Source organism: Silene latifolia, chromosome Y (assembly GCF_048544455.1).
Source record: "Silene latifolia isolate original U9 population chromosome Y, ASM4854445v1, whole genome shotgun sequence".
NCBI classification, from domain to species: Eukaryota; Viridiplantae; Streptophyta; class Magnoliopsida; order Caryophyllales; family Caryophyllaceae; genus Silene; species Silene latifolia.
In genome coordinates this window covers 85,458,851-85,478,037 of record NC_133538.1, presented here as the reverse complement: position 1 = coordinate 85,478,037, position 19,187 = coordinate 85,458,851, and the positions used below count along the sequence as shown (strand labels likewise).

The window sequence follows — 19,187 nt, the reverse complement described above, 5'->3', positions numbered from 1 at the left end:
TGAATTTTTGGGGCACAAGTAAGGTCTCCTACCTTCACTTGTTCTTGAGCTCAATACATTTGGAATGATCCTCCAAGATCTTCAAGTCTCATGTATAGAGACACTCCTCTTAGTTGCACCCAAGACTAACCCAAACACTAATACAATTACTAACTAGATAATATGTATTAGTAACCTTAAATAATAATTCTAATATTATTATTACTACACTAGTAATATTATTGAAATCTTAGAATTTTGAACAAGTTTTATGTAGAGAGAAAAAGAGATGAGCATAAAAATTGGAATAAGAATAATGTAAAATATGAGAACCTCTTCCTCTTTTAGCATAGGGCAACCGGTTTTTCATGGGTAAGGGTGAGTGGTCTTTTTCTTTTCGCCTTCTCAAAGCCATAGTTAGGGATCTATCATCCTTAGGTAATTATAGTGTTTCTATTTTTTAATATTAAAAACAACAACTATCAACACTCTAAAATAACCCACTAAAACCGGTGCACATGACTTAAAATGGACTTCATATTATCTTTGTATTTTTCATTTGTAATATGTTGTGACATGTGACATGTGATACCCGTCGTGAGGTGTCAAAAATAAGATTTATAATTTCCAACTACAACTATAGCAAGCGGCAGTCGGGTCGAACCACAGGGAGGCAGATGTAAATTCTAGTTGATTTAAATTCAGTCTAAAGTAACAATTGTGGGGGTTGAGTTGATTTGATCTAAAGCTAAGAGTAAAAACAGTAAACTAAAAAGACGGATTAAACAGATAAAGAAGGGGTACTAGGATGGTCGGTTCATTAAAGCTTCGGCGACAGCATACTAAACAGGTCTAAATCAAACACAACTGAGGCGGGAAACAAGAGGTCCTCTCGGTCCACTCTTAACAAATAGCATCTTTCAATCTCGCTATAGGTCCCTAATATCACTAATACTGACTCTCGTCCTGAAAAGCGACTAACGGTCTAAACTATACCTATCTTTCGATCTCAGCACAGTTTAGTTGATTTAATTGGTGATCAAATAACTTACCCTATCTTTCGATCTAATGGGTTTGTCATAAATTAAGTATCTAACTAGTCGCATGCATTCAATTTGTTAAATACAACATTAAAATCAATTAAAACGAAGGGTAACCTCACGAGGTCAGTCGATCGACCGAGAATGTCAGTCGATCGACTGACACGCGAATCAGGCCGTGTTCAATACTTTGCCGCCTACGCTAAAATTCGCCTACATCCTAGCACAAATAATCTAGCTACTCATGCTAAGGGTAAAAGCAATAACATTAACGATAAGAATTACTGAATTCATGCTTGAAACAATAAAATAAGCAATTAACATAAACGATAAAATTGGTTGCGGGAATCTAACTATCAATTCTATACTAATGAAAATAAAGAAGAACTAAAATTAGGGCAGTAGAATACCGAGATTGCAGAGGAAAAATTAGGAATAAGAACTGAAAATCCAATGCTCAACAATAATCCAAACCCTAAATTATGAAAGCTAATGTCAAACTGATGAATTTCTGAACAAAACTTGATGATAAACTGAATGAATTAGGTTACGTTATAAAGAGAGTATACGTAACATAATTCCTAAACCTAGTAACTAGTGGGCTTGATAAATCTCGATCTTTTAATTCTAAATGAATAGCGTCTTGGTCGATCGATCGATAGGATCGGTCGATCGATCGGTCTTCAAAACAAAAAGAGCTTCTCGGGACCGATGGTTGGTCGATCGATCGATGGAGTGGTCGATCGACTGATCAAGCTGCTACTAGACTTCATATTTCTCGTGGACTTGTCTTTTGGGCCTTGAATAGCGCACCAAGCTCGTTCCTCAGGTGAATGCTTCACGTCATATGCAATCCGAGATACTCGGGGGCGGACTTGGCTCGATTTCCGCTGGATTCTTCACATTTCTGCAATAATGTAAAAAAAACTGAAGTAGACGGAAATAGGGCGAAATGCAGCATAAACTACATGAATGAGCTCTGAAATGCGTGTAAAATGGGATGTAAAACATCATATAAAAGACACGCATCAAACTTCCTCAAACCAAACCCTTGCTTGTCCCCAAGCAAGAACTAGACTCGATCTAATGACCTAATGGAACGAGTTCAATCTCAGAGCGAAATGCAACATGTAAAGCCTAAACCATTTTAATGCACAACCAACAAACAATTAGCAAATGAATCATGCAAACGAGTTATGGAGTCGTTAAAAACTGCTGAACCGTCAACTGCAGAGACTTATCAAATTGGACTCTCACGGGTCGCTCAAATCACACAAATGAGCACAGGTGAATAATGTATAAGATAGAAAGAAGTAATTTTGTAGGGACTCTCACCTAACTACGACCTATAAGAACATGCCTGCAATCTAATATGAAAATGATCTCTACAACCGTACATACGCATTCCAACCAACAAGAGACCATGACACATGCCAAGGTATATATGTGGATATGTGAGGTATGTGTAAGAAGAGGCAAAACATTTATGGAAAAGTGGAGGTACAGGTGATCAAGCTAGTACCAAAACGGAACCAAATGGCAACATCCAACTTCTTGCTCATAATCAAACGAAACGGTGCTATAGCAAGCACAAATCTCACAATTTCCGGAGATACAAGTAATCAACTAACTCCCCATGAGGTAAGAATAAAACATGGGAGCAAAAATCGCCAAAAGATAAAGATTGAATTATGCGAATTGATTTCCTTCTCGGACCCCAGTCGATGGACCTATAGGGGCAGTCGATCGACTGCTGAAACAGTACAGAACTCTTTTTTCTTTTTCGAATTATTTTTTCGATTATTTTTTCTTTCTTTTTCTTTTTCCTCCTTCATTTTATCTTCCCAATATTATCTCAAACATGAGCATATGCCACCAAAAACGAGTAACAACCCCAAGAACACAGACTACTAGCTTGATAAAGGACAGGCTAAATGTAGGATGTAGTAAATGGGACAAAAAAGGGATATTTTTGGCAGTGTGGAGTTTATGGGCAAAATGAGAAAAGGGAAACCTCTACCACATGTGTCAACTAACCACAGACCGAATGCGTGCAGGTATTAAGCAGATTAAGTTCATATTTATGCACATTTATGTGACATGCCTCATAAGGAGTACTACTCACATTCCTAAATAAACCGGTCAGAGATGTCACCAGTTATAGGCTCTAATTCTCAGAATATATGATGTAGTTTGCCAATTTTCTAAGTCAAGTCTCAAGTCCAGCAAATAATTTAACGAAAACTCGTAGATATGCAATTATGATTCCACTAATAACATGATGATAAGCAAGGCTCAGGCAAAACAGGTGCAAAATGCAATATCATCCTTGAAATACTACCGTTCCGACTCGACCTATATGCTAAAATAAACGTGCATTTTTTGAAATTTTTTCAATTTTTTCAATTTTTTTGAATTTTTTTGTATATATAAGAGAAATGAAATAAAACAATGCAAGACAAAATTAAACGTGAATGCAAGCAAATGATATGCGACGCAAAACCCTTCCCCAAACCAAATCGCACAATGTCCCCATTGTGTAAAATCATGTAATGAAGAAAAGAGAAATGGGAATTTGCGTATATTGAAATAAATAAACATGACGTGAAGTGGAAATTGGGAACTTACAAGACTTTAAGCGCATCAAAGGAAACCTCCCCAAACCAGCGTGAGCTAGGAGGTTTCAAAGAGGCTTGATGCTACTAATAGGTACCTGAAAGACAAATAAAACTACGCATACTACCGAGAAAACAATTTTGAAGCTGTAAAATTGTGCACAAATGAGACTATAGAAGAAATAAAGAAATGGACGGAAAATAAAGTGGAGTAGAAAACTCCCTTAAGTCCGTAAATCGACCAAACACAGCAGGGGAGCGGTCGTGAATAGGTACAGCAGTGTCTTCGGTCGATCGACCAAAAGGGGCAGTCGATCGACGGATGAACAGAACAAGCTCCCGGAAAGCGCAACTTCGGTCGATCGACCAATTAAGCGATCGATCCGAAAGTATCTTCTTTGTACTCCTTACTTCTTCGTATTTGCTCAATAACTTGAGCAAATAAGGTCTAAAAACCTGCAAATGCACAATGATACGCGCCCAAAATTGCGCAAAACCCAGAATAAAGTCTAAAGTACTTAAAAATCCTAAGCAAGCGAAATAAAATGCGAAGTTTTCGCGCACACAAAAGCAATAAAAATTGTCTTTAACAAAAGCAAATAAAATGAAGTTTATAACGAGCTCGATCAACTAATAGTTGATCAAGAAGGACCACGGTATGGCCCACTTTGTCGGCTTCTGGCTACTAGAGGTAGCCTCAATGGTGCTTATTTGAGCAGCTGCACCCTTCCTAGCTTCCACGTCCGTATGGCTCAACGGATCAACACTCTCATCATCTCCCGATCAAGGATCTCTTCGGGCTTGTCGAATCCAAATCGACTTTCTCGGCTTTAACCGCTCGTCATCAACAACTTCATTAATTCCATAGCTCGGACATCCAAGACCTCCTCTTTGAATGATCGGTTTCTTCGCAGCCTAGAGTGACTGCACTCTTCCTTCCCCAAACCAACTCCCGCAACATCTAAAAAACAACAGATTCTTCCTCCCTTTTGCTCCCAACTGGGGCGGAGGGGTTAGCACGGAGTAGTAATAGAGAGTAAGTCGGGAAGCACAAAGTACGATTTCTTTTCGTAAACCGTGTTACAAGTCACCGGCCACATGAGGTCCTTTTTCTTAGCCGGTTGGGCAAAAACAATAGAGTGCTTGCCTACCTTGAAAGTCAAGGTTCCTAGACCGACATCTATGATCGAACCAAAGAAAGTGTGCGAAATGGCCTACCCAAAATAATGGGTATATGAGCATCCTTAGGCATGTCAAGTACAACAAAGTCGACGGGGAAAAAGAACTTCCCTATTTGGACAGGGATGTCCTCTAAGACTCCTATTGGCTGGACCGCAGATCGGTCAGCCATCTGAACTGTCATGTCTGTCACCGCGAACCTAGTCAATTTAAGCTTCCTAGCTAGACTCAAAGGCATGACGCTTATACTGGCTCCTAGGTCACATAATGCCTTCTCAATAGAGAAGGTACCTATATTACAAGGAACATAAAAGCTACCCGGGTCCTCTAGCTTATGAGGTGCAGTGTGGGACAAGTCAGAGCAAGACTCTTTAGTTAAAGCGACAGTGTGGACATGTTCAAGCGACTTTTTCTTTGACAATAGCTGTTTCATAAATTTAGTGTATGCTGGCACTTGGTTAACTAACTCAAGGAAGGGTACCTGAACATTCAAGCTACGAATAACTTTCTCAAACTTACTCGAAAGATACATTCCTTTTGTCGGCACTAGTCTCTCCGGATATGGGGCTGTAAGAAGTACCTTAGCCCTCTCCTCTAAATCGCGCGTGCCGGCATCCGTGGACTTAGGCTGGAAGTCCACTGCTTTCTCCTTGTTGAAACTTGAACCCTCCTCAGACCGTCTCAAATGTGAGCCATTGACCGTCATTGGGTCAAACTTCGGAATCGGGACGGACCCATCAGCACTCGGGTCTCGTCCTAACACCTTCGGGGTTGTCGTGCCTCGAAACAAATGGTCCCTCAAGTTATCGGGCATCGGAGGACGAAAAATCTTGCTATCAGCAGTATCCTTGGTCGATCGACCACTGTCCTCAGTCGATCGACCGTTGTGTACAATTCCACGAAGCTCCTGTAACCCGTGTATCAGTTGATCGACCGGGTGTATCAGTCAATCGACTGATATACCTGGTAGACGCCTGTTTCTTTGATTTATTCGTTGAAGCTTTCTTTTGACTTGTTTCCGGCTCATCTTTTTCAACAGCGTCCTCGACCATGGCAGGTCCCTCAAGGGTGGACCCACTCCTCAAAGTGATGGCATTTAAGGTCTCCTTTTGGTCAGTTTGAGTAGGCAAGTGTCCGGGAGCTTGAGTGTTACTTTTGCTAGCCAATTGAGCAATTTGGCTCTCTAGTAGCTTCATCCCGGCCTCTCTTGCTTGGGACTCCTTTAGCAACAAGTTCTTAAGCTCGGAAAATTGCAATTCGCGATTGTTCCGCTGCGGCACATAGGGAGGTTTCTGATATTGTTGTTGCTTTTGATGAGGAGGTACATAAGGTTGCTGCTGCGGCGGAGGTTGAGTTGGATTCAGGACATTTTGGCTCCTCCAACTCAAGTTTGGGTGGGCATTCGGCTCATAGTAGGTGTTTGTCTGCCTATAGTGTTGAAAGGCAGCACAAGACTCAAAGGGACTAGGACAATTCTTCGAAACGTGTCCCTCAGCTCCACACCTTTCGCAGACAAAAGGACCGTCTGACACAGCATTTACTTGGTACATCCCACCTTTAGAAACTCCTCCTAGTTCATACTTGTCAAATCTTGCAGTAAGAGCTTCAAGCGCAGCAACAGAGGAAGATTCAGCAGCTCTCCTCTGGTTCCCTCTAAAATTACCATACTCAGCCTTGTGGGTGGCTAGATCGTCAATGATCTTCCACCCCTTGGTTGCTCCCAAATTCTCAGCAAATCGGCCATTGGCTGCAGCATCCAAAATGGCCCTCTGATCGTCGTACAACCCATTATAGAAATGATTGCACAAGCTCCATTTTTCGAACCCATGGTGCGGTATAGTTCATACCAGCTTCTTAAATCGGACCCATGCCTCGTGGAAGTTCTCATCCGGCCCTTGTTTGAAACTTGTGATTTGGGCTCTAATAGCAATCGTCTTAGAAGCAGAAAAGTACTTCTTGTAGAATGCCAATGCCAAGGAATTCCAATCAGTAATCCCATGAACGGCTCGGTCCAGATCTCTATACCACTCCCTTGCAGCATCACGAAGGGAGAAGATAAACATGGTCTCCTTGATCTGGTCCGAGTCACGCCGGTGGTGGTGGGGGTATGGAACAACAAAGAATCAATAAAGGTCTCCATATGCTTAGCCGCATCTTCATTTGCAGCTCCCCGAATCGGTTTCTCTCAACCATGTTAATGTATGAAGGCTTTGGTTCGAACTTCCTGGCATCTCCTTGTAGTTCGAACCCCTTATATAAGTTTTAAGCTGTCGGCTCAGAATGACTAGCTATACTCGCTTCCTCGGCCATGACTGGAATTTCTGGAGAAGTAACTGTCTCGGCTGAAGAAGTGGAAACGGGTGAAGACTGTGGGTCTTCTTCGAACAACTCGTTCTCGTAATAGCTTGACAGAGTACTCAGCTCTTCCTCTGTCGGTAATACCCTTTGTGTTCGTCTCAACTCGCGCAAAGATTTCTCTATCTCAGGATCAAATGGTACTAGTTCACCACCCTGTGACCTGCGCATAAGAAGAAACTACAAAAAGAATATAAGAAGAGTTTAAGGAACATAAGTCCCTTAAACTAAGAAAGACTAAAATTAAAACAACTAAAATTAGGACTATTGCCTCCCCGGCAATGGCGCCAAAATTTGATACCCGTCGTGAGGTGTCAAAAATAAGATTTATAATTTCCAACTACAACTATAGCAAGCGGCAGTCGGGTCGAACCACAGAGAGGCAGATGTAAATTCTAGTTGATTTAAATTCAGTCTAAAGTAACAATTGTGGGGGTTGAGTTGATTTGATCTAAAGCTAAGAGTAAAAACAGTAAACTAAAAGGACGGATTAAACAGATAAAGAAGGGGTACTAGGATGGTCGGTTCATTAAAGCTTCGGCGGCAGCATACTAAACAGGTCTAAATAGAACACAAGTGAGGCAGGAAACAAGAGGTCCTCTCGGTCCACTCTTAACAAATAGCATCTTTCGATCTCGCTATAGGTCCCTAATATCACTAATACTGACTCTTGTCTTGAAAAGCGACTAACGGTCTAAACTATACCTATCTTTCGATCTCAGCACAGTTTAGTCGATTTAATTGGTGATCAAATAACTTACCATATCTTTCGATCTAATGGGTTTGTCATAAATTAAGTATCTAACTAGTCGCATGCATTCGATTTGTTAAATACAACATTAAAACCAATTAAAACGAAGGGTAACCTCACGAGGTCAGTCGATCGACCGAGAATGTCAGTCGATCGACTGACACGCGAATCAGGCCATGTTCAATACTTTGCCGCCTACGCTAAAATTCGCCTACATCCTAGCACAAATAATCTAGCTACTCATGCTAAGGGTAAAAGCAATAACATTAACGATAAGAATTACTGAATTCATGCTTGAAACGATAAAATAAGCAATTAACATAAATGATAAAATTGGTTGCGGGAATCTAACTATCAATTCTATACTAATGAAAATAAAGAAGAACTAAAATTAGGGCAGTAGAATACCGATATTGCAGAGGAAAGATTAGGAATAAGAACTGAAAATCCAATGCTCAACAATAATCCAAACCCTAAATTATGAAAGCTAATGTCAAACTCGATGAATTTCTCGAACAAAACTTGATGATAAATGAATGAATTAGGTTACGTTATAAAGAGAGTATACGTAACATAATTCCTAAACCTAGTAACTAGTGGGCTTGATAAATCTCGATCTTTTAATTCTCGTCTGGAATAGCGTCTTGGTCGATCGATCGATAGGATCGGTCGATCGATGGTCTTCAAAGAAACAAGAGCTTCGGGACTCGATGGTTGGTCGATCGATCGATGGAGCTGGTCGATCGACTGATCAAGTCGCTACTAGACTTCATATTTTCGTGGACTTGTCTTTTGGGCCTTGAATTGCGTACCAAGCTCGTTCCTCGTGTGAATGCTTCACGTCATATGCAATGCGAGATACTGGGGCGGATTTGGCTCGATTTCCATTTGGATTCTTCACATTTCGCAATAATGTACAAAATACGGAAGTAGACGGAAATAGGGCGAAATGCAGCATAAACTACATGAATGAGCTCTGAAATGCGTGTAAAATGGGATGTAAAACATCATATAAAAGACACGCATCAACATGTAACATGTCATTAGGCATAATAATGCATATTTAACAAATTAAATATCATTATATATTCAATAAATTACATTTCACAAATTAACAAGTAATTCACACTTACATGTATATAAAATGGGTCACATTAAGTCTAGTTAATATAATCTACAATATCTTGTAATTATAACTAACCAATTACTTTTATCTCAAATGTTTCATAAACTTTAATCAATTTTAGTAATATAACAAATTAATTACTAAATTGAATCTTATTTAATCACATTACAATAAGATATATAATTCTCACTTTATAAATAAATTTGTTCAATTTAAAGATTTAATTAATTCGTATCAATATACGATTAATCAACTTTACAGTTTGGGAATCATCCTATAGGTGTGACCTTAAGGAGTTAGCCAATCATTACCGATTAATGTTGATCAGTTGACTATATAATTGAATCATCCCTTATGTATTCTTATTATGAGACTTAATAATGTGATCGCACTATTATTGAGGACACATACTCCAACAATCTCTCACTTGTCCGAGACAAGTGTGCGTCACCAATTCTCTTGTCCTATTACAATCTCCCACTCAATGCAAGGTGTCTTGCAGGTCGTACTTGCATTTGATCATATCTTGAGTGGTTTCCTCGATCTGGAGAGTAACTGTCTAACCGGAATTATCTACCGTAGATACATTTCGAGTGTGGCCACGCATTTTCAGTTCACTACTCCTCGAGTGGCCCTGAGATTTAAGATAACCCTGAAAAGGAGGTGGACAATTCCTATCGCACTATTCCCTTTGAATAGCCACAGCTCATGATGACCCAAAAGATGCCCATTTGACCTCAGTTACGAAAATCGTAGAGCATAAATCAAAGTCATTTAGAAACTGTGCCACCTTGGGCGAACAGTCTCTAGTCAAAGAATTGACTCTAAAGAATACTATAGTACCTCTTGCCATGACCAGGCTTTATAAAAATTACCATAACTCTATAAGCGGTCACTGCCCGACAGAGTGTCCCATACAGTCTGCCTATGTGATCGACTAGTCATCCCATATGACTCTATGGCACTTGAACTTGCCATCAATCGCATCACACTCTAGTCACTTCGAGACGTCACTGTTGGAATATGTGTCCTCCGACAATAATGCGATCACAACTGTCGATCATGATGATCACATGTTTAAACCTCATTTTAAAGAATACATGTGGGAAGTAATATTTTAATGTCCACTTGTCCACACATATCGGTAATGATTGGCTGAGTAGAGTTTGATATTACTGTCGTGCGACGGTGGTGATCAGTTGATCCCCTTAGGTCATACCTAAAGGGTAACACTCTTAATTGATTATTTAATTGATCCTATGACGATACGAGTTAACTAAATTACTTAAAATTGACGGACGATTTTGGAAGTAATATTTACGTATCTCATTATAATTTGATTAAATAAGATACGGTCTAAGTGATCGAATTGTTTTATTACTTAGATGAAATTATTGTTTAAGGAAACAATTGCATTTTAATGAATTATTTATTATAAATACAAGATGTTGTGATTTATAATTGGTAAATTATTTTGGTACAAGTAATTATGAATTACTAAGTCGATTTTGTACATGACGTATTTTTATTAATGCGTTGATTTTTAATATGTTAAAAATGCAAAACAATTTTACATGACTTGTGACATGTGACAAATTGACAAAGATAAAATGGAATCTATTTTATCTTAAATGGACCGAAATAGAGGGTGTATTAGGATAAATATTGTGTTGATTAATTAAGTGGAAAACATAATCATTTAACCTAATACCTAGCCATGCAAACCTAGTTGTTTTTGTGAAGAGCACCTTGATCATGCATTGGCCAAAGCCACCCCACCCTACCCGGTTTTCCTAGTGAAAGAGACCAAAGGGTTTTCTCAATTATTCACCTTATACACTACATGAAAAGAGTAGTGTATTATTCATTCATTCTATCATCTAAAATATAGAGTTTTAGAGGGATAAAAATTACTTATTCTTCTCCCTTCTCTTAACCGAAGTTAAGAGACCAAAATCAATATTTTTGGGTCAATTTTATTTAGATTAATATTGTTCTAGTATTAATAATATTAATCTTATTAAGAGGTTATCTTGGGTATTATTCCTTGGGAGAGATTATACTCTTGAATCTTTGTTCATCCATTTTAGGAGAGCTCAAGAACAAGTGAGTAGGAGAACTCATTGGTGCCCAATAATCCGAAATTTCCAATGTAAGAATGATGATTTCTTCTCTATATTTACTTATGTTTGCATGCATAAGATCTAATTAATTTTATGACTAAATTAAATTGAAACATATATGAATATGTTGAGTATAATGAGATATAGATTTCTAACAAGCGGTATCTAGAGCCTTAGGTTGTTTGCATGCAAATCGGTTATAGTTTTTCTGAGTTATACGATTAACACATAAAACATATAAATTTGTGTTTATTATGATATATCAAGAAATCAATTATGCATGTTATAGTTTCTGGTCCTAAAATGTATTTAGAATATTTTGGTTAATTTATGGATTTTTATTGTTCATTTTATATAATAATGGCATTAAAATGTGATTTTATGATAAAAATGTCATTTTTGGACTAAAATTATCTAAACTTCGATTTTTCCAGTGGTTTTTGGATATATTTTCACATATATTTTATTTACATGACCTGTAAATTTTCGTATTTTTTGAGTTCTTATGATCGAAATATGGATTTTTTGTGATAAACATCGAATTTAAATGAAAAATAGGTTAATATGAGTAATATTTCGAATCTGGTCATAGAAATTTAGTATGTTGTGACATGAAATTTTACAAGATGTGTGTAAAATAATTGGCTATAATGATGTCTTTATGCATGATTTATGAATTTTTGATGAAAAATAACATAAATAGTGACTTTAATTAGTATAAATTTCTAAAACATTCTTCATGACTAAGGAAAAATGTCACATGTTGTATTTTATCATATATTTCAGATCTAAAATTGAAAAGTTGATAAATATAATTTTTCTCATGTTTTTATGGTTATAATTGATAAATCCGATAAACCGCAACATTGTTTTTCGCGATAAATTTCGAAATTTTTGACCTAAGTTTTTTTTTTTGAAAATTATGAGTATCATGGTATTTTTACATAATGTTCATGATTTTAAATTTCAAATTTTGAATTTATTTGAAATTTTTATGATTTATTTGAAGTTTATGGCCTTTATTGTAATTTTAAGTCCTTTTATGAACAATATTAAGAGATATAAAGTTAATTATAGTCAATATGTTAGTGGAGACTAATTTTGAGTCCTAAGATGGTTAGGGTAATTAACTAATACATAAATGTGAATTTATGTAATTTATTGTGATTTTAAAAGGTTGAATCACGCAAATCCGTAAAAACCGTTTAATATACGATATTGGCTCTTTAAAGGCGATTTAGCATAAAATTGGGCATGTTCATACATATTATAATGCTGCATTTTATTTATGATTGTCATAAGTTTATTTTATGTAATTTTTACATAGTATGGCCTTAGTTTTTATTTGGTATTACCCGAAATGTATGGGAATATCGATTCGGTTGTAATTTATTGTGATCTCTTATCACCGTTTTGTAATTTAATAGATTTATTTTTATTTTAATTACAAATGTATAATAGTAAATTATGTAATTTGTTATGTAATTTATTTATTCCGGAGATCCTTGAAGACGGTGTCACTCGAGAAGGCGATCCATTAAAGACGGTGTTACCTCGAGTTGCGTGCCAAAAACCGAAGTTCAAGGGACCAATGGAGTTGGTTTCCGAATATGTAAAATAGTTAATTAGATTTTCTATTTTAGGAAGGCCATACTAGGATTTAATTTATGCTTTGCATTTTATTTATATGTTGCTTGCATCGCTATATCGCCATAACTAAAACATGCATTTTCATTTAATCGAGTATTTCGACCGTGTCAATTACAATTATCGTATTTCACCGCTTTAGTTCACTTAAAACGTGATAGATAATAAATTGACATGACCTCTCGCTTAAAATAAACAATTGAGATATAGCCTTACCAAAAAGTAGAAACCATGAAAACCTATTTCGTGAGGGAGTGCACTCGGCCACACCGGGGTACAAACCTTGTTACGTAGGGGAAGTGGGTGATAAATGTCTATCCACCGAATTTATATTAATGAGGGGTATTTCAGCACACCGTGGCCTAAGTTGATATGAGTTTGGATCATGGACACATTTATTCGAAATTTGGGTTGAGCTCAACAAAAGTATTCACGACGATTTCCGGATGTGTTTCGGGCTAGAGATAAATATTAATGTAATTTTATCGACCAAGAGTTCTAAAAGTAGAATCGATTAAAAGATTAATCCATTAAGTTATGTTAATAAAGGGTATTTCGGCACACCGTGCCCTAAGTTGATATGAATTTGGGTCTTGGAATCATTTATGAAGTTGGGTAGAGGTCACTAGATAAATGCAATAAAACTTGTTTAAATTAAATTTTTACGAGTGTTATTATTTTGAAAACGACATATGTTTTATTCCTTCTATTTTGTTTTGTAGACCACTCTTATTTCTCATAACCAATGGCCGCTCCAAACACCAACGCCACACCTCTCACTAATACTTCATGGCTCCGATCCTTCATGGATCGTTTTAAACTTGAAAAGAATGGGTCAAATTTCTCCGATTGGGATGCCCAACTCAAATTAGCCGCCCAAGGTGACGACAAGCTTCGTTACCTCACCGAGGCCTCTACACCCGAACCTAATGCTAGGTCGAGTGCCGCTACTAGGGAAGCATATGAGGCTTACCACAAGGAGTCCGCCGCAATGAAAAATGTGTTAATCGTTGCGATGGAGAGGGATCTCCAAAGGAGAGCCTTTAAAATGGGCACCGCTAATGAAATCTATTCCAAGCTTGTGACAATGTTTTCACAAACTCCGCGGATCGTCCAATATGAGGCGGCCGCGGCATTCTTTGATCTCGACTTTAAGGAGGGCCAAAAGGTTAGCCCTCACGTGCTCAAATTAATGGAGCTAGTCGAGAATTTGAAGATTCAAAAGGTTGAAATCCCCAAAGAGCTCATTGTAGATAGGATTCTACACTCCTTATCCAAAGTCAAGGCATATGTTAAATTCCGGGTGAATTTTAACATGCAAGACAAGGACGTGTCTCTTGAAGAGTTGCACAAGTTACTTATGCAAGCCGAAAGAGAAATGGGGTTAAATGTTAACCCACCTAAGGATGTGCTTAACATAAGCACCAAGAGCAAGGGGAAATTCAAGAAGAATGGGAAGAAGGGTAGGAAGTAAGCTCCCACTTTCACCAAGGCTAAGACTTTTGAAGCTAGCACTTCCAAGATCAAGAAGGGTCGTCTTGATAAATGCCATTATTGTAATGGTATTGGACATTGGAAAAGAAATTGTTCCAAGTATCTTGGTGACATCAAAGCTGGAAAGATCACTCCAGTAGGTAAATGACTATCCCTTCTTTTATGTTTCTAATTCAACTATGGTATTTTGATACAAAGTTGTGATAATGTATCCCCTTTTATTGTAAATAGGGCCTCCACCAAGCAAGGACAAGGGAAAGGAAAAGCAAGCTTGAGAAATCATCAAGAAGCTAGGAGTAGCTTCCATGAAGCTTGACTTTTTATTGTCTTATTTTAATTTATGTTTCGGATTTTTAGAATCTTTTGATTTCCGTGTTCGACATGGAAATATTTGATCCTTTTAAACAATTGTTGTATTTTGGATTATGGTGGCTTGGTTTGCAACCCAAGTCACCCGTTTTATCGTATTTTTCCGTGTTCTAAAAATTCGTCTTAATATACTTGCTCATAGAAACATATGATCATCCACTTAAAGTGATCTAATAGACAACTATAATGATGAAATTCATTATATGTCCACAAGCTTAAGGCTTGTGTATGATCAATTAAAAAGGGATGATTGAGTTGATGAACTCTCTTAAAGGAATGTCAATCACCAAGTACAATTATCAAATCTAAAACTATTAGTCAACCTATGAGATAGTCCTCCTTATACTTCAAAATCATCATTTGTGTCTCATAAGCTATCTTTGAATCTCTAGTGTATTTATTCTAAATATAGAAGGGGATAAAAATGAAGACACAAAGAACACAAAGCAAATTTGTATACTTGTGTAAATGAGATCTACGCAAGAAAGAATGATTTGTATACCTATACAGATAGTATACACGAATAGATGAGATCTACGGTCTCGAATAGATGAAATCTACATGACAAAAGAGACCAAGTGAAGTAATCAAAAGAATATGTTCTCAAGATAACTACAAGAGGAGACCAAAAGAAAATTTTGGAAGAAGAATGACTAATGTAAAGTCTTAACAAGAGATTTGGCTAGTTTATGAGCGACTTTTGACCAATAGTTTCAATATTGATATTTACTTAAGAGCCTAAATGAAACAAAGTTGCATCCTCAAAAATAAATGTGATTTATGACTAAAAGTTGCAAAGAAAGATATGCCGATATCTACAAAAGCTAAATTAATTGTTAACCACGCTAGTGTCATTACTTAACCTCATTATGAAAATGAAATGGTTAAACCTCCTTCTAGAAAAGGGTATTTTGAGAAGTACGTATATTAAATGAAATTCACATTTAAATAATGACATTGCTACGCATCATTATAAAATGAATGAGTTAGAGATTAAAATCTCTTTCCATAAGTTTAAGATTGAAACCTTTTCTAAATAGGTATTTTGAAAGGATATGCTGGGAACATATATGGTTTATCTTAATAACTTGGCAAAGCAAAATATATTTTAATTCTTGAAATGTTTCGATTGAGTAATCAATTGCGAAACATGTGGAATTAAGTGGGAGTTGGAAATTATCATGTGAAGACATGGAATTTAGTGGGAGAAATCATCTTGTAAAAATTTATAACTCACTACTCATTGAGAATGACGAGCTAATACTATCTTTCACAAAGAAGTATCTGAGTTTTCAATTCTGGATGAAAATGGACTATGATGAATCCAATCACATCATGAGATGTTGGATAGGTATTGAGATATATACACATCGAATCAACGAGAAACGTAGGTTATTCATGTCAATGAAAATGGAATTGCCATTAGCAGTCATGGTCGTTCATTGAACCTAAGAATGTTTGAACACATGATTATTAGTTACTAATGTTTCCGCCATTAGAATAATCATGCACATGTCCAATAATGAATCATATCCCATAAGAGCATGATGAATCATTGGCAAGCCATAGAAGAATCGTCATGAATTCTCGAGGAGAACTAATGAGCGATTCCAGTGATGGACAGAACACTCTATTATTTGCCAAGAGGTTGCACATATTGAAGTTCGATCACACGTAAGGATTTAAAAAAATCCTAAGCTATTCAAGCTAAAAGGAGAAATAAGAAGCTTTGAAAAATACTTAGTTGAAGTAAGAAGTTACTCAAAACTGATATTTTCTAATATGCTAGGACTTATGAGAAGTGCTAGGCTAATCATCTTGACAATTGTTGCAAGACCCTGCAAAACGTATACCTAGTGCATTGCGAAATGGTAGAACACTTGATCAGTGCAAGTTATATCATCCACCACAAATTCGTTGGTTATGTGATAAACAACAAGAAAGTTCTTTCAAGATAAAGAACCCAAACCAAGGTTGGGAACCTATATGTGTACTTGGTAAGGTTCATGCTATGAGAGATAACATGAATATAAAGAATAATGCAATTAAAGAAGTTTGAACACATGCACACATGGTATGTTAAACTTCTATTGCAATCGACTAGTGTTTACACGCTTACGATATACATCACAAGGTTGTAATATGGTATTGACTACCCAGATGAAATGTCAACATTTGTCGTTTGAGTTATTATTAACTCATCTTATACTTTGTTACATCCAAACGGGTTGTAGAGACAATTGAACCCCGTTAAAGTGAACACGGATTAGCATTGTATTCGCCCATAGTTACTTACATGAGGTGACGTCTCGAAGTAACTAGAATGTGATGCGATTGATGGCAAGTTCAAGTGCCATGGAGTCATGTGTGATGACTAGTCGATCACATAGGCAGACTGTTAGGAACATCTTGTCGGGCCTTATGACCGCTTATAGAGTTCTGGCAAATTTATATAGCCTGGTCGTGGTGAGAGATACTATAATATTCTAATGAGTCAATTCTTTTGACTAAAGACTGTTCGCCTAAGATGGCACAGTTTTAGATTAACTTTGATTTGTGTTACTACGACCTTCGTAAATGGGGTCAAATGGGCATATTTTGGGTTATGATGGTTGTGGCTAGTCGAAGGGAATAAGTGCGATAGGAATTGTCCACCCCTTGTCAGGGTTATAAAAATATCTCAGGGCTACTCGAGGAGTAATGAACTGGAAATGCGTCGCCACGCTCGGAAGATATCTATGGTAGATAAATCCGGTCTATCAGTTATTCTCCAGATCGAGGAAACCACTCTCGATATGATCACTTGCAAGTACGACCTGAAAGACACCTTGCATTGAGTGGGAGATAGTAATAGGACAAGAGAATTGGTGACGCACACTTGTCGATGACAAGTGGGAGATTGTTGGAATATGTGTCCTCCGACAATAATGCGATCACAACTGTCGATCATGATGATCACATGTTTAAATCTCATTTTCAAGAATACATGTGGGAAGTAATATTTTACTGTCAACTGCTCCACAGATATCGGTAATGATTGGCTGACTAGAGTTTGACATTACTGTCGTGCGACGGTGGTGATCAGTTGATCCCCTTAGGTCATACCTAAAGAGTAACACTCTTAATTGATTATTTAATTGATCGTATGACGATACGGGTTAATTAAATTACTTAAAATTGACGGACGATTTTGGAAGTAATATTTACGTATCTCATTATAATTTGATTAAATAAGATACGGTCTAAGTGATCGAATTGTTTTATTACTTAGATGAAATTATTGTTTAAGGAAACATTTTTTTTTTTCGGTGAAATGTGAGAAATATATTAATATGAAAAAATAATTACATTATGGTGTTCATACAAGAGATATCATTCTATAAGATGCATTTTAGTCAACCAATCTCGTTCTGCAAGAGTCAACACTGTTCTTTCCCGGGTTCGAACTCTTGATTTCATATTCTCCAAGATAGCACCTGCCACCCTTTCAGGTCTAAGCAAACTCATCTCATTCCTACTTCTATTTCTCTGCTGCCAGACCTGGTACATCAAGCTCATCACTATGGCATTTTGTACTCCCTTCTGAAGCCCCGTGCCTGCTCTAATACTACACCACTCAACCAAATCCCTGACAGGGAAAGTCCAGGCAGTGTTCTTGTTCAGCTCCACCACCACTCTTCTACTGTAAATGCACTCACAGAACAAGTGCTCAATTGTTTCATCAGCTATGCCACACAAGTAGCATTTCTCCTCAATGACCACCCCAAACCTGACTAGCCTCTCTACTGTATTCAGTGCCTTATGAGCAACCATCCATCCCATAAATTGATGTTTAGGGATTGTCCATCCATTCCAAACTGCCTTATCCCACTGAACTCTTGGCCTTGTACCTCTGAACCAGGCATAACAACCAGCAGGAGAGTATCCTCCTGGTTGAACACTCCACTCCCCATTAACATAACCATTCCTCATTTCTTCCTTAACCTTGCATATTCTCCTCCATACCCAACTTGAGTTCGAACTAGGCTTGTATTCCATCCACGCCTGTCCCTTAAGATAGTTACTTTGCACCCAGTTAACCCAGATAGAGTCTCTTTGTGTAGCAACCCAGTCCACCAGTCTTCCTACCATTGCCTTATTCCAAACTTCCTGGTCTTTGATCCCCAAACCACCTTCCTCCTTAGGTCTGCAAATTGTGTCCCATCCCACTAGGGTAGCTCTCCTGTAGTCTGCTGAGTTATCCCATAGGAAATTCCTACAAACTGCTTCAATCCTTTTGATGATTCCTTTAGGGAGAACAAACATAGATGCCCATTAAGAGTGTAAAGAATTAAGCACACTCTTGACTATGACTAACCTACCTGCATAAGAGAACTTTCTTGCCCCATACCCATGTATCCTTGCACAAATTTTATCCACAAGACACTCACAATCTTGCTTCCTGAGCCTTGTAGTTTGGATTGGCATACCAAGATATTTAAAAGGGATGCTCCCTTCATCGAAACCCGA

At 37.4% G+C, this 19,187-nt stretch overlaps 1 protein-coding gene across 1 annotated transcript in view; it reads right to left on the bottom strand.

Annotated features, from left to right (window-relative positions):
* LOC141628462 (uncharacterized) overlaps positions 1–18,983 on the bottom strand; it is a 71,388-nt gene extending 52,405 nt beyond the window's left edge. Inside the window, exon 1 of the mRNA XM_074441604.1 lies at positions 18,155–18,983. Coding sequence (XP_074297705.1) covers positions 18,155–18,983 — 829 coding nt within the window. The remainder of the gene's footprint in view (positions 1–18,154) is intronic.
* Positions 18,984–19,187: the final 204 nt, after the last annotated feature.